The 20,038-nt window shown below is 40.3% G+C and overlaps 2 protein-coding genes and 1 long non-coding RNA gene across 3 annotated transcripts in view; 1 reads left to right on the top strand and 2 right to left on the bottom strand.

Annotated features, from left to right (window-relative positions):
- Positions 1-1,837, bottom strand: part of timm50 (translocase of inner mitochondrial membrane 50 homolog (S. cerevisiae)) — a 33,243-nt gene extending 31,406 nt beyond the window's left edge. Inside the window, exon 1 of the mRNA XM_029255816.1 lies at positions 1,370-1,837. The gene's annotated coding sequence lies outside the window, so the exon portion shown is untranslated. The remainder of the gene's footprint in view (positions 1-1,369) is intronic.
- Positions 413-5,604, top strand: LOC108928745 (uncharacterized). Its single transcript, XR_001965696.1, has 3 exons — positions 413-1,127; positions 4,935-5,030; positions 5,526-5,604. It is a non-coding gene; the product is annotated as an uncharacterized LOC108928745 (long non-coding RNA).
- LOC108928744 (synaptosomal-associated protein 25) lies at positions 4,467-19,158 on the bottom strand. Its single transcript, XM_018742821.1, has 8 exons — positions 18,991-19,158; positions 12,585-12,674; positions 10,970-11,011; positions 10,120-10,168; positions 8,899-9,016; positions 6,282-6,419; positions 5,451-5,595; positions 4,467-4,614 (listed from the first exon to the last, which is right to left on the bottom strand). Exons 2-8 carry the CDS (start codon positions 12,657-12,659, stop codon positions 4,549-4,551), a joined length of 633 nt encoding a protein of 210 aa, XP_018598337.1. The 5' UTR covers positions 12,660-12,674; positions 18,991-19,158; the 3' UTR covers positions 4,467-4,548.
- Positions 19,159-20,038: the final 880 nt, after the last annotated feature.

Raw genomic sequence — 20,038 nt, 5'->3', positions numbered from 1 at the left:
TGCATATCTAATGCAGGGTCAAGGAAGTGCAATGCCAATTTCATGCCTATGAATTAGCTGACACTTTAACATGTCAGAATGCCCATATATGAACATAACTGAGTAATTTTCTCGAGGAATTAGTATGAAAAAACCTCTCTAGAGACTAGAATCAGCCACTTAATCGTCATAATTTCAAGCATCACACTACCTGTTAGACAGCCTTACCCACTTCCATTACATTTAGCAGATGCTTTTCTACAAAGCGACTTTCAATGTTAAACTAACTGCAATTATTTACTCATCTGAGTAGTTTTACTGGACCAAATTAAGGTAAAGGAACTATAGCTGGAAGTGGGATTTGAAGCTGCAACCTTTGGTTTGGCCCTTCAAAGGTAGCAGTTCTAACCAAAACAGTATCTTGCTGTCCCACGTATTCCACGGCATCAATAAAGATTAAAACTGTTAGCGTGGCAATCGCAAAAATGCTAAACCCTTTTCCTGGAGTAGTTTCCCTAGTTTTCGTAGTGGCCAGGGCCAGGCACTATATTTTTGTACTCTTGTCTTCTCTAGTCTTTCATTTCTGTTTTCATACATACTTTTAAATTAGTACTTAATTTTAAATTTAGTTCCCCGTTGTAACACGTTATCCATTTTTAGTTCTTACATTTTGACGTTAACAACTACGTTTATTTTCAAGTTAGTATGTGGTGTATTCCACTGTTCTCAAATTTTAATTTACACTTTTAATTTTAAGTCCAGTAGTTTTCGCATACAACCCTGTCAGTCAGTGTGACTTCTACTACTATATTAGCCTAGGACTATGACAGCTCCGTTCATACAAATATAATTTATATAAAAAAGAACGCTTGATGTTTAAGCTCTTAAAGATTCACAACATATTTACCACAAACTCGTGTCGTACTAGTTCACAAGGCAAATATCACACATTTCAGTTTGCGGTGACACAGTCGTGAGACGCGCACGCGCCACGTGCGTGTTCGTCTTTAAATTAACCGTTGGTTTAATTGTGCCCTCGCCCGCGAGCCGCGGCGGCGCGCAATATCGCGCGCAGCTTTCCTGCTTCTTTGTTGGACCGACAGCGCCGTTCGCGAATTTGTCTGTCACACTCCCGACTACACCTCATGGTATTGCTGCCTAAATGATTTTTATATATCAATTTATGAGTCCGCTTAATCTCCCTACTCTGTCAATTTAATTAAAAGTGCAATTTCTGCTGCACGCAGTTCAATGCATTCTGCTTTAGTCTGCCATTTTGACTACACTGTCTGTCTGTGATGATGATGTTTGTTAGCTAGCTAGCGAGCTAGCTAGCTACGATTTCTTTCTTTAACCCATTAGCTAGCTAATGACATTTCCCCGTACATACCGCTTTGAGAAACAGAATGATTCCGACATGCGCGCTTTTATACTTTTAGTAGAAACATTATATGAAATTACCAGTAAAACGTCGAAGGTTATTTTTTCCTCGAACTGAGGACTCAAATCCAGAAAGTTCGTACAGTCGGAGAGCCCCTGCGTTGCGCAGCCGCAGACGGGACTCGTCGTTCTCCATCCGCGCGAGCGGCGACGCAGGATCCTCGCATTGAGGCGAGATTGCGCCTCTGGGAGCGAAGCGCGCGTGTGCGCTGTCACCTGTTCGCAGCGGCTAGTAACTGTAATCGCTGATGTTTTCCATGCAAAATGCTGCTAAAGTATTTTTTTTTTAAGTAAATACTTTAGTAAAGTAATATGCTGTTCATTGTAGCAATATGAAACAAAAAATCCTCAAATTCCTCGCAAGACACGAGGACAGTAAGACAGAAAATTAAATTTGAGTAATGAGGTTCACGATGATTTGCCGTCCAGTAATTAAGTAGCGCTCACTCATTTTGAAGCGCATGACATGTGTTGTATTTCTATCTCTCCACCAGCAGGTGAGACGATGTGTGTGTTACAGCAACGTTTTTTTTTTTTTTTTTTTTTTAAATTAACGGTATTTACAAAGACTTTTGATATTACTGCTGCCTGTGGTGTACACGACTTCGGGCTCTGTGCGTACAGGATAGGCATTGGACAACCAAGGCCAAGGATTTACGTAGCTTACATTTATTTACTTTATAATAAAATGATTATGGCCATCAAAGTATTAAGTCTGTTTTTTTTTTTTAACCATACCAAAATCCAGTTCAAATATTGTGACTCTGTAAACTCTGGTAGCAGCCTGGGGGGGTAATGAATATATTTTTTTTTCCCCCTCTGTATGCATGTATGTATGAGTGCACAGAAACACACTAATTAATCACAGCTGATTGTGGAGTCAACATCCATTTAATAGCCAACATGCACACCATCTATCACTGCGTAATAGTCAGCAGGTTAATATGCACTGAACAGTTAGAATGAAGAAGATATACTCTGGTAACGTGGGGAGAAGGCCAATGATGTAAAAGAAAGTAGCTGTGAAAAGACCTCACATCATTGGAAATTCAAAGCAATATCACACCAATTCAAGGGTTTTAGTGAACAGCTTACATTGCACATCATAGCCAGCATTGTTTACAGTGTCAGGGATGCATTACATGTAATATACAGTATACACATAATTTTATAATAATCTTGGAAGTACTAGCTAGAGTACTACTGTAGAAGGCTAATAGAAAGCCAGTCTTATACGATCATCTAGGGTCAGAGTAGTCATACAAAGAAATAATTCCAGAATGTGTTTACTATTTAGACCATTTAAACTGATATTTAAAAACAGTATTTTGATATACGGTTCATTGAGAATGAGTAAAGATAAAAAGATTAAAAACATACTAATTGAAAATCCATAATTCATTTTTAGGCAACCTAATTAATTTCTTAGCAAAGCAATTAAAGGTAGTCTACAATTTTTTTAAAAGTTTTGTGAAGTACTACTTCCTGAAATGTACAGTATGTTCATCCATAAGTGTAAGCTATTTAAATAAAAATGTAAATGAGAAAACCTGCTTTTACTCTAACTTGCAGTAACAGACTTTAAGGTGTGAACTGGAGCCAAGTATCACTGCTGCACTTTGACCATCAGATACCATACATAAGTCATTAGAGCCCAGATTTTCTTAAGTCTGGGATCATCAGCCTATTGAGCTACATCTTAGCAGTTCTCTTTAAGGTTTCCTGTCTCAGCAGTGCAAAAGTCTGATATTAATGTAATTATACAGTTCAGAACTTAGGCTACCTTTTGAAAAGCAACAACTGTGTTGTTTTCTGTGAATAAATTTAGAAAAAGAAACAACAGGATACATTTGCCAGTATGCTGCTATTGGTTACTGGCAGGTTTATTTTACACAACATTCAGTTTATCTTTTCACCACATGCAAGATCTTACAAATACACTAACACCGTATTTCTTAAAACCAACGAACTGAACTCACCATGTCAAAAGAAAGGACACAAAACAAACTGGAGCATCTAATATGTGAAGTAGTAGGGCTACTAGTCTACGTAAATATTCCTCTATGAAGTGCAAAACTAAAGCAAAATTTCAGTATTCAGTCAATTTCACCTTCCTGTCACCAGTTACACATTGTGTCTACACCATGAAAGGAGTATCCATGTAAAACATCTGTCCCTGAAAAGTAGAAATGGTGAAATGACAGTGATTAAATCAAACTACAAAGTCTGCAACACTAAACCTACTTTCTGTTCATTTTATCCTGCCTTATTTTCCATTTTTCCTGTCATTTTTTTCTTTCCAGTATATGAGGACTTTTATTTCAGTTTGCTGAATTTTGTTTTTATTTGGCAACTTTAAATATACATATATATATGAATTAGTGAGACTGCAAGTGGGGAAAAACAATTCTCACATAGGGGTGTGGCAGGGAAAGGCCTCTGTAGACTAAAAGGTGAAGCTCATACAATTACTATTCAATGTGACCACCAGAGGGTGCAGTGGCTGCTGTATACCATTAACTTTTTTAATAAACTGTTTATGGTAGAGTACTATTGAAGCTATTCAAACTGCCCAAGCAGAGTAGACCTACCTCTAAAACCTACATATATTTAAATATATGAAAGTGCCTAAATTCTATAGGAAATATAACTGTGTTGCAAAGCAATACACCTTTTTGTTAATACAGGAAACCCACATAATGCACTTGGTAAGACATGAAACCAGCATGGTAGAGATGAGGGAGATGATCTAAGCATCGCTTTGTGGTTTTACATTTTCTGTGGTTATAGACCCCATCCATTCTCTATATCCTGGTAGGGTTCGTCATTTTGTTTTTCATGAAAATTGTTGCCTGGCTTTGTCTGTAACCATGGGTTATACAGATATACTCCGCATGTTTGCTTGTATGTTGTTGTGTGAAAAAGAGAAGCAAAATGAAGAGTGGGAACAGATATGCGATGAATTTTTGGATCTGAGCAACAAAAATATTTGTATGCTTTGTAAGAAGAATGAACAGCATTTTTAGATGCGGCTGGGGCAATGTGTGTGTGTGTGTGTTTACTGATGTGTATGAGTTTGTATGGATGAGAGTAGCAGTTCATTCTTCATTCCTATTTTATAATCCCAGTTTATCTAGCTATGAGTTTGTGAGCTCTTTGATTTGCTTCACTGATGCGGGTTTGGTTGACCATTGCCTGCAAAAAAAAAAAAAAAAAAGTGTAACTAAATGCACATGTTTTGGTCTGATTTAAAGCATTAGTGATAGTACTGGACAGTAAATTACAACAGGACATTAGCAATACATCCTGTAATCCTATTATGCACATCCTATAATTATGAATTACATGCATCATCATAATAACAAGCAGTATCAATTTACTGTATCATATTTACTCATTTAGCAGACACTTTCTATCAAAAGTAATTTTCAAGATTAAACTTCCTACAATTATTTACCCATCTACACAGCTGGACAATTTTACTGGAGTAATTTCAGGTGAGTACCTTATTGCAGGGTACTGCAGTTGGAAGTGGGATTTAAATCTGCACCCTCTGGATCCCAGGGCAGCAGCTCTAACTACAACACTACGAGCTACCTGTATGTTTCAAAGTATGTATTTCTTATTTTTCTGTAACATCTTTTATTAATATATTTATTATTGTCATGTATATTTTCTAATCTGTTTGGGGCAGTGGAGGTATTCACTGTACTCTTGTCATGTGGGTGAAATATGAATTTCAGTCTATAGACAGATGACTAAATTTCTGGATTTAATGTTAAATGTCATATCTTGACTAACAGACTAATACTTCCTTAATTATAGTACTTATATATCACTATAATTGCACAAAATGTATTGTGTTTACCCAGATATTTCAAGTCACCTCGAATAAAGGTATTTGACAACATCAATAATAATAATACTAGTAATAATAAGAATTCATATAAGCATTTGTGTACCCTTTCTACCTGGGCTGCTATATGTACAAGGATTATTTTGAAGTCGATCTCACATGCCGTAACTCTGACCTTTTCTTGGATATGATCGATTTGAATGTTCTGCGTGTCAATTTCATTTCCCATATCCATTGCCATGCTCCGTAGGTTGCCCAGGATGCTGCCCACATGAGCGAGGTTCTCCTCCATCTCATCCTCCCGTGCGTCATTCGTCACCCTGCGACAGGAACACATCACAAGCAACGCAATTCAGATATGAATATCCAAACCCTGAGTTGACCTGAGGACGGGAATGTTTTAGTGATGTTTTAAATAAATATAATGTCAAGAAAGATCTTCATAATTATTTATGTTAGATCAAAGATCAAGTAAAAGTTCAAGTAAAGAAAGATCAAGTAAACAGAGTGGTGTAATGATTATCTGTGTTTCTGACATGAATGCCATATCACTTTGCTCACTTTTCGAGTATCAAAACAGTGTGTCACACATACTCATATAAGTACAGTGAGTAACTATTAAGAATGTATTTTCTGCAGAAAATGAGGGAATATAAAAATAATTCCATAAATTCTAAGACCAAAGCAGCACTTAAAAAAAAAAATGGCAATACCTCTGCTGGGTTTATTTAAACACTACCCATACACAGTCTTGTAGTCCCCTGCATTGGCTTTTTATCTTCTACTCGTATTTTTTTTCATATCAGTGCTAAATTTCATTCCGCTGAAGATCTGTGGACAAGACTGTTTTATCCACATTCTTATCCTGTTCACATCTTGTTATCTCCGTGCTGTAGATACCTGCCCCAGGTACTTAAAGGTCATGTTCTGCACTATTTGCATTGGCCTCTCCTTGTAAGTGCTGAATCTGCTTGGGCACATGGACATTTGGAGGGCTTCTGTTTACCTGCGGATGTAGCCGCCACTCATGGTCATCTTTTCCCGCTCGTCAACCACACGTGAGGATGGCTGGGTGGACACCACGCCGTCCTGGTTGCTCCCCCACACTTTTTTGTAGGCTGCACCCATTTCAAAGTGCTTCAGTCTGCCAGCACCATGGAACAGCAAGACATGAGTTACGGTTGGTCCTTGGCTGGTCCCAGTGTTTTACATGGTTCTGGTCTAAACAATCAAATTATTATACATAAACTTCTTGTTTAGCATTAATCATTCTGTTTTATCAGGGAATCTAAAAACAGAATGATCAACTGCATACCAGTAAACACATTTTTACTATTTAGCATAATCTGAGAATATTTTTCTTAAAGCTCTTAATGCCATTCTAGGGAAGAAAAAAAAAAAATCTCATCGCTTTTTCTGCTTGGATTTAATCTTTATACACTGCTCTGCCCAGGAGACTATGAATGATATGCCTTTCCTACATTTAGCTGATGATTTTCTTCAAAGCAACTTACAGTGTTAAGGTCACAATTTACCCATTTACAGGTGGGTAATTTCTACTGGAGCAATTTAAAGTAAGTACCTTGCTCAAGGGTGTTAGAACTGGAGGTGGGGATCAAACCTGTGGATCTAAAGGAAGTAGCGCAAACCACTACGCTACCGGCTGTCCCTATTTATCCCTCTACAACTGTGAACTATTTTATTATCATGCAACATTTTAAGTGTTCTTTTAACTATATCACAAATTTTCACCGTTTGAGAACAATACATTTTATTTATTGTATAAAATGAAACAACTGCAAATAGTAGGGCTTAGTACAGACATCCAGTTTAAGAAGGTACAAAAGAAAAACTGAAGGTGGAATATTTCTGTGATATTAATAATTATGTTTCATCTTGTATGACATGCCTTCCTTAAAGAGTTTGGTTCATGCACGGGCTGGCTGAACGGCCCTTAGCCCAAGTCGGTGAACTTTCAGAAGTCCGAAACGAATGCAATGCATCAGCCAGAGAGAGAATAGAGAAGAGGAACAGTTGCGAGCAGGGAGGAACCCTGGACACACCGCAACGCAGAGAGCGGGCTGGGTGGCATGCGGGTCACCAGTCGGCAGAGCGGACCGGCTTTCCAACGAGCACACAGACATGCTCAGAGGGAGGGCCGCTGCCACAAACCTCCCCACACCTACTTATTGCAGGAACACAGACCACAGCATTTGCCCAAGTCTGTGAGGTTCTTTTCGGCCTCCCTCATATCCTGATTTATCTGGTCCAAGCCTTCCTCGATTCGCTCCAGTTGCTCTGAACAACGGGGAGGGAGATACGGGAGGGGAAGCGTTTGGAAATTGAGCGGCTGGAAATCGGACGGATGGAAACTGGGTAGGTGGGGGTGGTGGGGACAACACGCATCACAGCTCTCTCACCGAAGCACCAAAAAGACACGTGTGACAAGCTACCAACATCTGAATGATACAACTTACAGGTTATGAAACGGAAAGGACAGACACGAGAACACAACCTGTGGTACACATGAGTAAGAAGCAAGGCAGTAAGTGTGTGAATAGAAGGTGTCTTGTCAAAGGAAAAAGCTCATTTCTAGCGAGATATACATGAGTATCATATTCACCTATTCTCAACAGGGTGGATTAACCAGGAAAGCAAAGACCCCCCCCAAGTAAGATACATCATCCCCACCACCCCACACAGTTACACACATCAGCTCCATCAGATGAGCTGCCTTACACACTTCAGGCTCCAACCAGCAAACCTACTGAGTCAGTTACCTCCCTCACACACACAAATACAATTCGCCGAGTCAAATTTTTATAACTGCACACAAAGAAAACGGTACTGCTATAAGCCGGATGGACACAGATCTCGCGAGTCTCTCCTGTTTTGGTTTCACCGTACGTTTACTTCAGTCGCATGGAAGTACCGCCTCCGTCCGCTGCGTGTGTTGCTAACCAGTCCGCATGTGCTCACTGCCCAGGCTTTTCTTTGCTTCTAAGTTGATCTCCGTTGCTACGCGGCTCTTTTACAGCATGCTGTAGGCAAACAAAGCAAGCCTCATAGCTCCTTCTCTTCACTAAGATAAGCTGCATGCGTGCTGTGTTCAACTTTTCAAATCCTGCTCGTGTTAGCTGCCAAAATGCGCTTTGTTTGTTGCACTAATCCGCAATGGATAAATAACGTGCAGCAGGCCTGTATTTTGCTTTTAGATCATCGACAAAGCTAATTAGTCACCTGTCACTTTAAATTTTCCAATGGGTTTTTTTCTAGACACATAATAAAAAATATGGATAAATGCATAAAGTGTCAAAAACATAAATTTGTATTTAAGTGGTTTAATATAAGACAACGACGCACTTGTTGAAACCTTTGTAAAACAAAAACGGACTTTGCCTTCAGTTTACAATATTTGAAAAAAGGACTGCGTTGCCGGAGTGGCAATGCATAGTATGTTTGAAATGAACAAGATTTGCAGCACACTTCTAATCACACAATTGCCAAATAGAGCCACGACGAAATCACAACATCGAGAAGCCGTGACGGACTGTCAAACTGATGCACCAGCAGGGGCCACATGGCGGCTGGTGCCCGTGAGTCCTCAGCGGGTGGGGACCTACTTGGCACAAGGACAGACGCAAAGGCCACAGCACTTGGCCATGTCAGTGAGGTTTTTCTCGGCTTCCTTCATGTCCTGGTTGATCTGATCCATACCCTCATCAATGCGGTCCAGTTGCTCTATCCGCGTGGGGCAAGAGGGCACGAGTGGAGTAGGAAGAGATATAGGAGGAAATAAGCACGCACACACGCACGCACACACACACACACACACACACACACACACACACACACACACACACAACGTAGGCAGACATTCAGACACACAAACCCAGATCACACAAGGAACACAGTGGAGAGGGTAATGGCTGATGTTAAGCCTCAACGCTAACATGGAACATTTATACAACTTGGCTGGGATATTAAATATGAAAAAGTACATTTAAAATGTTGCCTCAATGGAGTGGAGTTACTATCTAAATGAAAATGTACACTGGCTAAAATAACATTTCAGAATGTAAACATACATAATGAACACATTTTTCTAAAGGCAACATTACCTTCAGATACATGATAAAACTATTTGATCTGGAAATACACATTTTTCATACGTTTAAGGATACATTTCCTGTATATTTCAAATTCCATAATTTACTGAAAGCTTTACTGGTGAGTCAGAGTTTCAAAAACGGGCAAATGCACAACACAATGCTGCACGGTGCCACGAAAGGACTGAGAGGAAATGAAGGTGATTATATCTCCATTTCATCTGGCTCTGGCTGGTACAGTGATAAGTGAAGGACACAATACAATCGTAGGAGACTGCTCGAAATGCGGAGAGCGTAGAGCAGATAAATACTGCATTTGAAGTATGTTTTCACAAAGGACAGTGGCTGTGCAGTCTTCCAGAGATAAGCAGGTATTGCGTTTCGTGACAAGCTAATTTCACATTTACTTCTGTGTTCCTTGAGTACAATGAAGCCAACGGTAGCTTTCAAGCAACAAAAACATACTGTAGAGCACCATCCAAAAGAAACAATCTGTCTTTTTTAAAAGTACCCTAGTACCTTATAACTTGTTTTCAGCTTCTTTTTTTTTTCTACAAAAATTCATTATTATCGCCAAAATAAAATAAATTCTATCAAAATTTGACCCTTCTTAGTTTTAGATTTCCTAGTAAGCTGTAAGAAAAAACAATGTGAAACTATATTTTTATACTATGTTCAGAAAACATCAAGGACCAGTGAGGCAGTGAGTGGCAAAATATGTTGAGACAAATGTACCTCCTTGTTCATCCAGCATGACCAAAGTCCGGATCCCTGCATCTTTACTCTGTTTAAGACAAACACACAAACAGAAGTAAATACCTTATTTGCATACGTTTTTATTTGTTTAGCTATAATACAAACTTCAGGAAAAAAACACTTCTCTTTAAGAGTTAAAATGGCAAATAACTGTCTATTTTGAGTTGTACATGGGTAGAAGACAGAGAAGAGTGCTATAGGTGAATATATAGTATAAACTTAGTATTAACAACTGTAATGTAAATGTAAATATAAATTAATAGAGAAAATAAAAGGAGGTCTTATGAATTTTCTGGTTATCTTATCTACCCAAGCCTATACAAGTTTCAAACACGATGCCTTTTTTCATTATTTTTTAAAGGAATCATTTCAGTCTTTCATAATATTGTACATTTGTATTATACTACCTATGAAAACAATAAGCAAATGTTACTTCTCAGTTATGCTGGAGAAAAAAAAAAGCAAAGTTGATTAAGTCAGAGTTTTGATGGACCTGGCACGTTTTATGGCCCACTGTCAACTAGCATGAGGAAGTAGTGTGAAGTGATGATAAACGGCAAGGCATTTTTAGAAGCGCAGAGCTATGTTTGCGTTCAGGAGCAATGAGGCACATTCTATAGTCAACAGGGTACCAAACCTTTTGAAAGGAAAACAAAGGAGGCAAAGAAAGCTAGACATTGTGCCTTTAGGACTCTGCCCCCGGGGAGTCATTGTCATGAGACCTACAAATGAACTCCGTGTAAATGTCACGTATCTAAGCTAAACCTAATTTTACAACAATGCAAATGATACATTTAAGCGAAAAATGCAAAGGTGTAGGGATCCTCACCTCTTCAACCAGCTGTATCATGCGACGTGTGCTCTCCAGGGACTGCAGAGGAGATTGAAGAAAATAAACATTTAAAAAACAACTGTGAAATTGCTTGCAGCATAAATTTAGTATAGGTTCCAAGTCATATGGCAGATATAATCTCCCTTCGCTATATTTCTAAAAGTTTCTTATGGAAGTCATATAGAAAACATTTAGAAACATTGAAGTATCTGTGTAACTGGAAATATTTACATTTTTACATAATACACATGTTAAGATTTCATAACATAACATTACTAATGTTCAGCATTCAAATATGTGTTGCTCAAGTGAGTTATTCATAGAGAGGGCACTCCTGATTTGAACAATCTTTGCATAAACATCACTTCTTTAAGGCCCTTTTCTCTGAAAATCCTTCTGTTACGGCAAAGATCCTTGCCTCTGTGTCAGTCTCTACATTATAAATCCTCATCAGAAATCCTCCTGAATCCTACATTCATAAATAAAAATAAACATTCTTTCCCTTAGCATGAGTTTGCCCTTAAAACCTAAATAAGTACAACTACGAAAGACTGACAACAGAACTTAGAGCGAACTGAAAAGGGCTCGAACTTCTCCTACGCTACATGCTTCTGATTCAGAAAACACGGTAAAATAAAACTGGTTAATTGAAAATAACATTCACTGCTGTCACAGCATACGCTACAGCTATACTTTGAGACAGATGGCTTAATAATATCGGTGAACGATACACCGTATCACTAAAGGTGAGCATGGCGGAAAGTAATGAGCAAACACTGTTTCTATTCAAATGCACTGTGTACTTATCTTTACAATTTACTACTAATATGACGTTCTGCCTCGGAATATTGCAAAAGGGCGTGAGTTGTGGGGTTTTGAACGAGCGCGTAGATTAATTATCAAGCCGTACGTGATGCACACAGCCTGTTGCCAGTGGATTTTTGCAGAAACCTACTGAGTGTGCTCAGTGGTACGTCTGACCTACAGTTACCCGTGCCAACAGGGAACAGAGCAGTAAACAGGGAAAGAGGTGATGTCATCACCGATAATGTAACACTCGCTGCTAAACACTGGGCTTTCGCTAAACACAGACCCGGTCAGAAAGTTGAATGGTATTCAAAATGTAGAATCGCACATGTAGCCTTTTCCCTAGAGAGACATTACACACAGGGAAATATGAAATGTCTTATCGTTTTACTTCTTAATAAAATGAAATCACATACAGTGAATGTTTTCCATTACAAGGTGTTTATGATAAATGTAAAATATCACTCTCAATTTAAGATACTATTGTGTCTTCTTAATATTGTGACTGATTAATTATTGTATTAATTAGATTATTATTGTAACTTGTAATTGTAGCTTTAACATTGTAAGTCACTTTGGAGAAAAGCGTCAGCTGAATGAATAAATGTAAATGTAAATATAAGATAGCAGTTTAATCCGAATGGATTCGCAACGACGCAGTTACCGAGAGCGCAGTCGTGTGAATCTCACCCCACCCTAATTGATCCATGTTGATGTAATGCGAGGTCATTTTGTACGCACTTTTAGATACCAACGAGCTTCAAAACAATTAAGAAGAGCAAGAAGTGATGCTGATTGCAGTTACCTCGTCTGTCACCTGATTGGCTCGTCTTTGCAGTTCCTCCAGCTCAGTCCTCATGGATGTGTCAGCAGCCATCATACATGAGCTCTAGTGCTACAGAGCAGAGCGGAAGAGTGATCTAGTCATCTTCGGAAATTGGGCAACACACTGCAGTATATGCGTATCTCCCCAGCTATTCAATTTTGTCCACACTGGAGGACACATTTTCATTCAGATCTCTGACTCTTCATGCTGTAATGTTGAGTCATAGTCATAAACAAGAGGTTTTAAATGATACCGCAAGTTTGAGCGTGAGGCTTGAAATACATCCTGGAAATCTCAGAAACATATGAAGAAACCATGGATGGATGGATGGATGGCATAAAAGGCCTAACTGGTGGAGGAAATGTTTTTTAGAAAACAGTTTCACAAGCATCCAGTCTTTTCTGACATAACAAAAGGACGGTAACAAAAGCTATTGTATGCACACATGCTGTCTCACAAACAAACTGCACAAAACCTGAAACAGAAAACTTGCTCATCAAGTCTAACATCTGTCTTCGCTGGCTAATATGTGAATCAAATAAATGTCCAAAAAGCAACTCTGCAATTTTGTCTGAATAAAAGGATGTTAAAATAAGTTGAAATTAACTGTGTAAATTTTAGTATAGCAATGATGGACATCTCTTAGAGTGTTAGGAATTTCACCTGCGTGTAAAAATTCTGCTTGGCCAGACAAAGAACATACAACTAAAACGCAACTGTTCCTGGCTTTTGATTCTTCGGGATGTGAATCTAGTCATGTAGCCAGGTTTAATATGATCTGTTTTATGAGATTCTTCACCATTATGAGGTACAGACACTAACGATGTATTTTTTACATTACATGTGAAGGTTTACCTTTGTATAACTGAGCCAGTGATAACCTTCCACATTTCAATATGCGTTTGAAAGAGAGATTTTGTTGAATGAGCCACTCTGCAACCTGATGGAAAAACTCACTCAAACCCACCACGCCTCTGCACCCCCCAGAGGCAACAATATTTAAGTAAAATATTTGGTAATAGGGGGTGCGGTGGCGCAGTGGGTTGGACCGCAGTCCTACTCTCCGGTGGGTCTGGGGTTCGAGTCCCGCTTGGGGTGCCTTGTGACGGACTGGCGTCCCGTCCTGGGTGTGTCCCCTTCCCCCTCCGGCCTTACGCCCTGTGTTACCGGGTTGGCTCCGGTTCCCCGTGACCCCGTATGGGACAAGCGGTTCTGAAAATGTGTGTGTGTGTGTATTTGGTAATATTTAATTTTTTTATTCAATATTTTTCTAATATTGAATACCTTTTTTTCATCTATTACCTTCTAAGGTTGTGTCAGTGTTGCCAAACTAGCGCAACACGAGCTTAATGCAATATTACGATAAGCTATATGCACCTGAACCTCACTCAAAGACCGTTAAAAAACAAACTCGCAAATTAACAGGCCGTTCACACAAACCACTTTATTAGCCTATAAATCCCAAACTCTTTCTCTCTGTTAGGTAAGTTAGGTATATCTTCCTGCTCATGCATACGTGTCTCGGCGACGGCTAAAAATCTCGCCCAAAAATAGCGCTTTGCACACACGGCCTAGAGTTTAGAGGGAACGTTGGTCCAGAGTCTCCATAAAATGTTTGATCTCCACCCTTGCTGAAGTACTATCCAGCAAGGTACAGCCATTCCTCACATAACAGTGTTAATTAATGCGGTGAAATCACTCTATCAGACAAATTCATACTGTAGGGAAAATAAACTACCATTATTTCTTATAGAAAAATAACTGGCTCCTTGATGAAAAAGTCACCTACAATTGACTACATACCAGTGCATAAGGTATTTTTATGTATGACAGTGATGACACCAACATACTGAACAATATCTGTAACTATCTAGTTTGCGTTCTGGTGTTGTATTTTCATTCATCAATAACTGCATATCCAGTACAGGGTGGTCATGGTCTGGAATCTATCCAGAAAGCATTGGGTGTAAAACACAGTACATTCTGGAAAGAGACATCTGAGCGATTATTTAGCACACAGATGCTTATGACATAAAGAAATAAAGGTCACAAGATCACAGGTTATTTCTTTCGCTCTGCAAAGCACATAGACGGCAGCAGGTATGTAGTTTGGTTATAGCAGCTATGTTACCCTCAAGGAACACATTCAAACCCCAGCTCCTGCTGTAATACCTTTGGGAAAAGTATTAACCCCAACTTGCTCAAGTAAAAATTACCCAGCTGTATTAAAGAGTCTGTGAAGGACTTGCATCCTATCCAGGCTGTACCCCTACTTAACTTCGTGCCGCACTGTGTCCTGCATAGGCTCTGAATTACCGTGATTCTGATTTGGATAAGCTGTTAAGTAAAATGAGCATGAGTATAAATGCGTAAACCACTGTGAGACACTGAAGAGAAGCGGTGGCTAAATAAACGAGTAACGAATATTTGACCCCCCGCTTTTGCTGTCCTACCATTGCGCAAGAGAATCACCATGAAATGCTTCAGTAAAAAATACCCTGCTGTATGAAGGTTAAATACTTTTACATAGCTTAACAATACAAATTGCTTCAGAGATATTTGTCGACTAAAGGAATGAATAATTATAGTACTGAATTTGCCATTTCAGTTGTGATGTTATATTTTACCTTAAGTGTTGTGATTGATGGGGGGGGTGTGGTGGCGCAGTGGGTTGGACCGGGTCCTGCTCTTCTGTGGGTCTGGGGGTTCGAGTCCCGCTTGGGGTGCCTTGCGACGGACTGGCGTCCCGTCCTGGGTGTGTCCCCTCTCCCTCCGGCCTTACGCCCTGTGTTGACGGGTTAGGCTCCGGCTCCCCGCGACCCCGAACGGGACAAGCTTTTTAGACAGTGTGTGTGTGTTGTGATTGGCTAAGATTGTCAAGCAGATGGGAAGTATAAAATATACTGGTAGCAAAAGTTGAGGTCCAAGTGCACATACAGCAGTTTGTCTTGTTATGGAAGAAGCATAGTTAAGCACGCACAATGGTTGAAGAATGAAAGATCAGGCAGGTAGTTGAATACAATACCCATTGTGGCAGTAAAATGACCATAAAAAGCTGTGGTACAGAGTAATAAACGCACTGTATGAAAAAGAGGTATTTTCATAAACCATTGCAGCAGGATATGTTACTCGGGATCCTGTTATATGAGCTCTGAGTGTGCTACTTAGACCAAATTTAAATCGAATTAAATGCATAACAGAAAAGAAATGAGACTGTATTCCTTTGAAATGCTCTCATTCCAAATCGTGGAAACTGTAGATCGTTTCAAGAGATTAGCTATAAAAAACATGAAGAGCATTCAGAAGCTGGCTTTACAGGGAAAGCTTCAAAATACAAAAGCACTCTTTTAAAGATCAAGGTAAAAGTGGCTAAAACAGCAATTACTATTACTACCATTACAGGTGCCGGAGAAAGAGAAGGATTCGGAGAGCGCGCTGATTCACAGCTTGGCAGCTTGGGAAATTGGCACCTTGGGGAGCACTTGCGTTTGATGCTTTTAACGTGGCTGATTAAGCGGAGTGAAAGGTTTATAATTAACTTCTACAAGAACACGTAGGCTCACCAAGGGAGCCCTCCCTTTCCACATAAGTTGTCGAAACAACCTGCTTCACGAGAAACCTACCAAAGACGAGGTATTGTGCTGATAATTCAATCTTGGGTCCCACATGCTGATGAAGTCGGAGACTTGTGCCTTGTGCTTCTGGACATTGACCCTTCATCATGAACTCAGTAGCTCGACTTTAGAAGCACTTGTTATTGGATGACCTACAAAGGGCAATAACTCCACTTTAACTCATAAGATTCTAAGCCTCAAATCCTATGAGGAAAATATGCAAAAATCTTGAAAGTTCACAGGCAGATGTAATTATGACTTATTCGTCACTCACAACCTGTGAATTCAGACTATGTCACCAAAATGCAGGAAAAAGGAAAACGTTGTGAAGTTGGGATAAATATTTTGGTGAATATTTAGCCCTCATTTTGGAACTGAAAACAATGTAGGGTATCTTTAACATTTATGCCACTTTGAATGGCAGGATGGTGAAGTTTACCAGCTGTGCTAGATATCGGTTTTTTTAATGATAAGTTTGCAAAGTGCCAAAAATCTGCATCAAATCACATGTTGACTTTAACATAGCTATGTTCACATTAATTATATTTAAAAGAAGATTTATGCTAGCTGTTTCTGAATGGTTTCAACCCTGTCTGGGTAAGCGCGCACGCACACACACACACAACACACACACATTTTGTGAAACCGCTTGTCCCATACGAGGTCGCGGGGAGCCGGAGCCTAACCCGGCAGCACAGGGTGCAATGCTGGAGGGGGAGGGGACACACCCAGGACGGGACGCCAGTCCATCACAAGGCACCGTAAGCAGGGCTCGTGATCATACATGACTGAATGCTGCTTTCTCTGACAAAAGATGAATCTGCAATAGTTTCCTCCTTGGTGGGAGATTTTATGAGCAGGGTTCTCAGTTATCTTTAAGTCGTTTGGTTTTTTTGAGATACCCTAAAAGTACCATTGCTCTTTTTCTGTGACTTGATGATCATCAAATCACAAAATGATAATTATTACGACACCCAGCGTGCAACGGAGTTACCACAGCACCAGACTGAATCCGTGACATGTAAGACTCTGAATAAAAATACTCCTAATTGTAAGGCCCTTTATTCTACATTGACTGCCTGTAGAGAAGCGCAACGGACTGTGGGGCTGAGAGCAGCAGCACATTAGTGCTACTGGAGCCCAGAGTAGTGACACAAACCCCACGGTCTTGTCCTCCCAGACAAGATGATCTCAATCCCAGGCTGCGACTGGGGGAAACGGAGCTATTAATGATCTTACCATCTAAACTAGGATAACGCTGGTGTCTCGCTCAACTGGACGTGGGTTCGATTCCTACTGGCTGTGTGGAGTTTGCATCTCCCCCAAGTTCGTGTGGTTTTCCTCTCGCAGTCCGAAGAAATACGTTTCAGATACGCTGGTGACTCCAAATTGTCTGCTCTGTGTGTGTGTGTGTGTGTTACATTGCTTAGCTCTGTGACTGAATGACTCCAGGTACTGTACAGTATATGTAATTATGTCACCTTTGCACTTGCCCAAAATGTCAAGAATCTACAATTTGCCCACAAAACTCACCGGTGAAAGTCTCTGTTTCTCTCTCTCACTCACTCACTCACACACACACACACACACACACACACACACACACACTCACTTTAGACTATTAAGAAAAAAGATAAGCACAAACAGGTTGTCATGTTTAACTATGTAACGTGAATTACCGTTACGACGCACATGATACGTAATCTTGATACTGAAATTATCATAAAACACTGTTCGCTCTATTCCCGAAAGTTTCATCGAACATGATGATGATGTTATGAATTCTTCTTCAGCTCATGAACTCGCACAGTGGAGACGCCCCTTTTCCTTCTGTTTTTCGAGCGTAGACATCAGTGAGAAAAATATGTCTCTATACGTTGCTAAAATCTGAATTTTAACGTCCACAGTTCAAGAAGAAGCTGAGAACGGGTGCGTGCGTGCGTGCGTGCGTGCGTGCGTGCGCTCTGTCCGAAGTGCTGAACACCTGTTGTTCATACATTATTCAAGAACTGTGTGTCAAACGCGCAGTTCCGCTACGGAAACTAAGGCACTTAACAGCACAAGCGCAACGTATAAAAACGTGTACTTCACTCTATTCATGTTCAGAACTTGCGAAATAGAATTAAAATCCGCGACGTTTCTTCTCTGCATTTCGCCTCCACCAGTTTCTTGTCATAACTTAAAGTAATACAGTATCTCACTTTGTACAATCAAGTAAAACAAGGGAGGAGGATGCAGATCCATGATCAAGCGAAGCGGTCGATCGGGCTTCCTTAGTTTCCCGGGACAGAAAGTGCCTTTCCTTCGATTTGTTGTCATAACGACATGCTATAAGTATAATTATATAGGTACTCGCCCGGCCTTTCGAAAACAGAAGATATAACTAGAAAGTAAAGTGCTTTTTTACCTGGTGTACGTGTTGTGCGCTCGGATGCACAGAGTTACAGAGTAACACACATATGATAGGTCGCCCTCAGATACCGTGTTTTTATTGAAAAAATGACTCCTGGTCCAACAGTTATTACTAACCATCGGCACTGACTAACTTATGATAAGTCGTCTTAGTTCATTTTCAGACATCACTGCGATAAAAGACTGAACACAGCTGATATTGTTCATACTAACTTCGTGTCCAATATTATTCAGTTCGCTATATAAATAATAAGTACCGTAACGCTCTCTTTATTCGCAACACAATTGACAATTGAATTACTAATTACATCAATACACGTAAACTAAGCACGCGTGACATCTTTATGTGAATTACTTACTCAAAAAAATGTGCTCAGGTTTAGTCGCGCCGCTGAGAGGAATGTTGCCCACGACCACGCCGCAGCTCTGCCCTTTCCCGAGACCCTCCACCCGCCACGAGCGATTAAGTTAAGGCTCCTTCGTGGAAGTGAGTCAGCCGAGCGCCACGCCAGCGGAGCCCAAGGGGGCGCGCGGCTCTCGTTGCTCCGGTAACTGTTATCCGCGCACGTCACGCGCGGACTCGCGTCGCTCCACGGTGACACACCCACTGCACTACATGAAGAGCTACGGCAGCGCGCTTCATGGGTGCCGCTGGTGTTTCCATCAGCTTACGCACGACTCCGTGGCAGCTAAATATACTAAATATAAAGGTTCGTGGCGAACAAAGGAGCAGCGAAGTGGCGGCGACCTGGGGACGAATACAACCTGTTGACCATAGAAAAGCTTACGGTAGCCCGAGGTCAGACAAAAAATAAATAAATAAATGCAATAACAACAAGCATGTTTATATGACACCGCAACTGCTCAGGAATAGGAATTAGACAATATACATGTACAAAAAACACAAGAGAGTAGAGTAGCGATGGGCGCATCGGCGCATCCAGGTCCATCGCTCCACAGATTCCCGAGATCCGAATAGACGAGACATCAGCTGTGAGGGGAGATGCTGAGGGGCATCTGGGGTATCATGAGTCCCCCGGTTGAGGGTTCACCTCGAATCACGAAAGAATTCACTCAGTGGCGAAGCTTTATTCGCGGGCAAAAAAACCATTCTTGATTGTTTCTGCATTTGATTTTTGCGCAAAGCTGAGACCACCCGAGTCGAGACGCGCCTAAGATTCGACTGCACTATGTAAAATTAAGTATATCACAGACACACAATCATGTATATACAGCATAACATCTGTAATCTAATTCATAGTAACCACACTTTCCTCACTTTCAGTTGAATTTAACTGAACAACAGCTACTGTTGCATTTAATTTGGATGAGAAAATATATTTCTTTACGGAAATATACAGCACCAGTTAAAAGTCTGAATACACGTGGGCATTATTTTTTTCATGC

This window comes from Scleropages formosus, chromosome 10 (genome assembly GCF_900964775.1).
Source record: "Scleropages formosus chromosome 10, fSclFor1.1, whole genome shotgun sequence".
Taxonomy (NCBI): Eukaryota; Metazoa; Chordata; class Actinopteri; order Osteoglossiformes; family Osteoglossidae; genus Scleropages; species Scleropages formosus.
Note: the sequence above shows the minus strand (reverse complement) of the source record. Positions and strands in the feature narration are given on the sequence as shown.

What these genes read in the sequence shown, in the direction of transcription:
- LOC108928744 (XM_018742821.1), bottom strand. Translation starts at nt 12,659, where the DNA reads ATGATGGCTGCTGACACATCCATGAGGACTGAGCTGGAGGAACTGCAA. An exon ending in TGCGTCTGTCCTTGTGCCAA is followed by an intron (nt 6,420 to 8,898) that starts GTAGGTCCCCAC and finishes TGGTGCTGGCAG; the next exon opens with ACTGAAGCACTTTGAAATGG. An exon ending in TCGATCATATCCAAGAAAAG is followed by an intron (nt 4,615 to 5,450) that starts GTCAGAGTTACG and finishes TTTTTTTTGCAG; the next exon opens with GCAATGGTCAACCAAACCCG.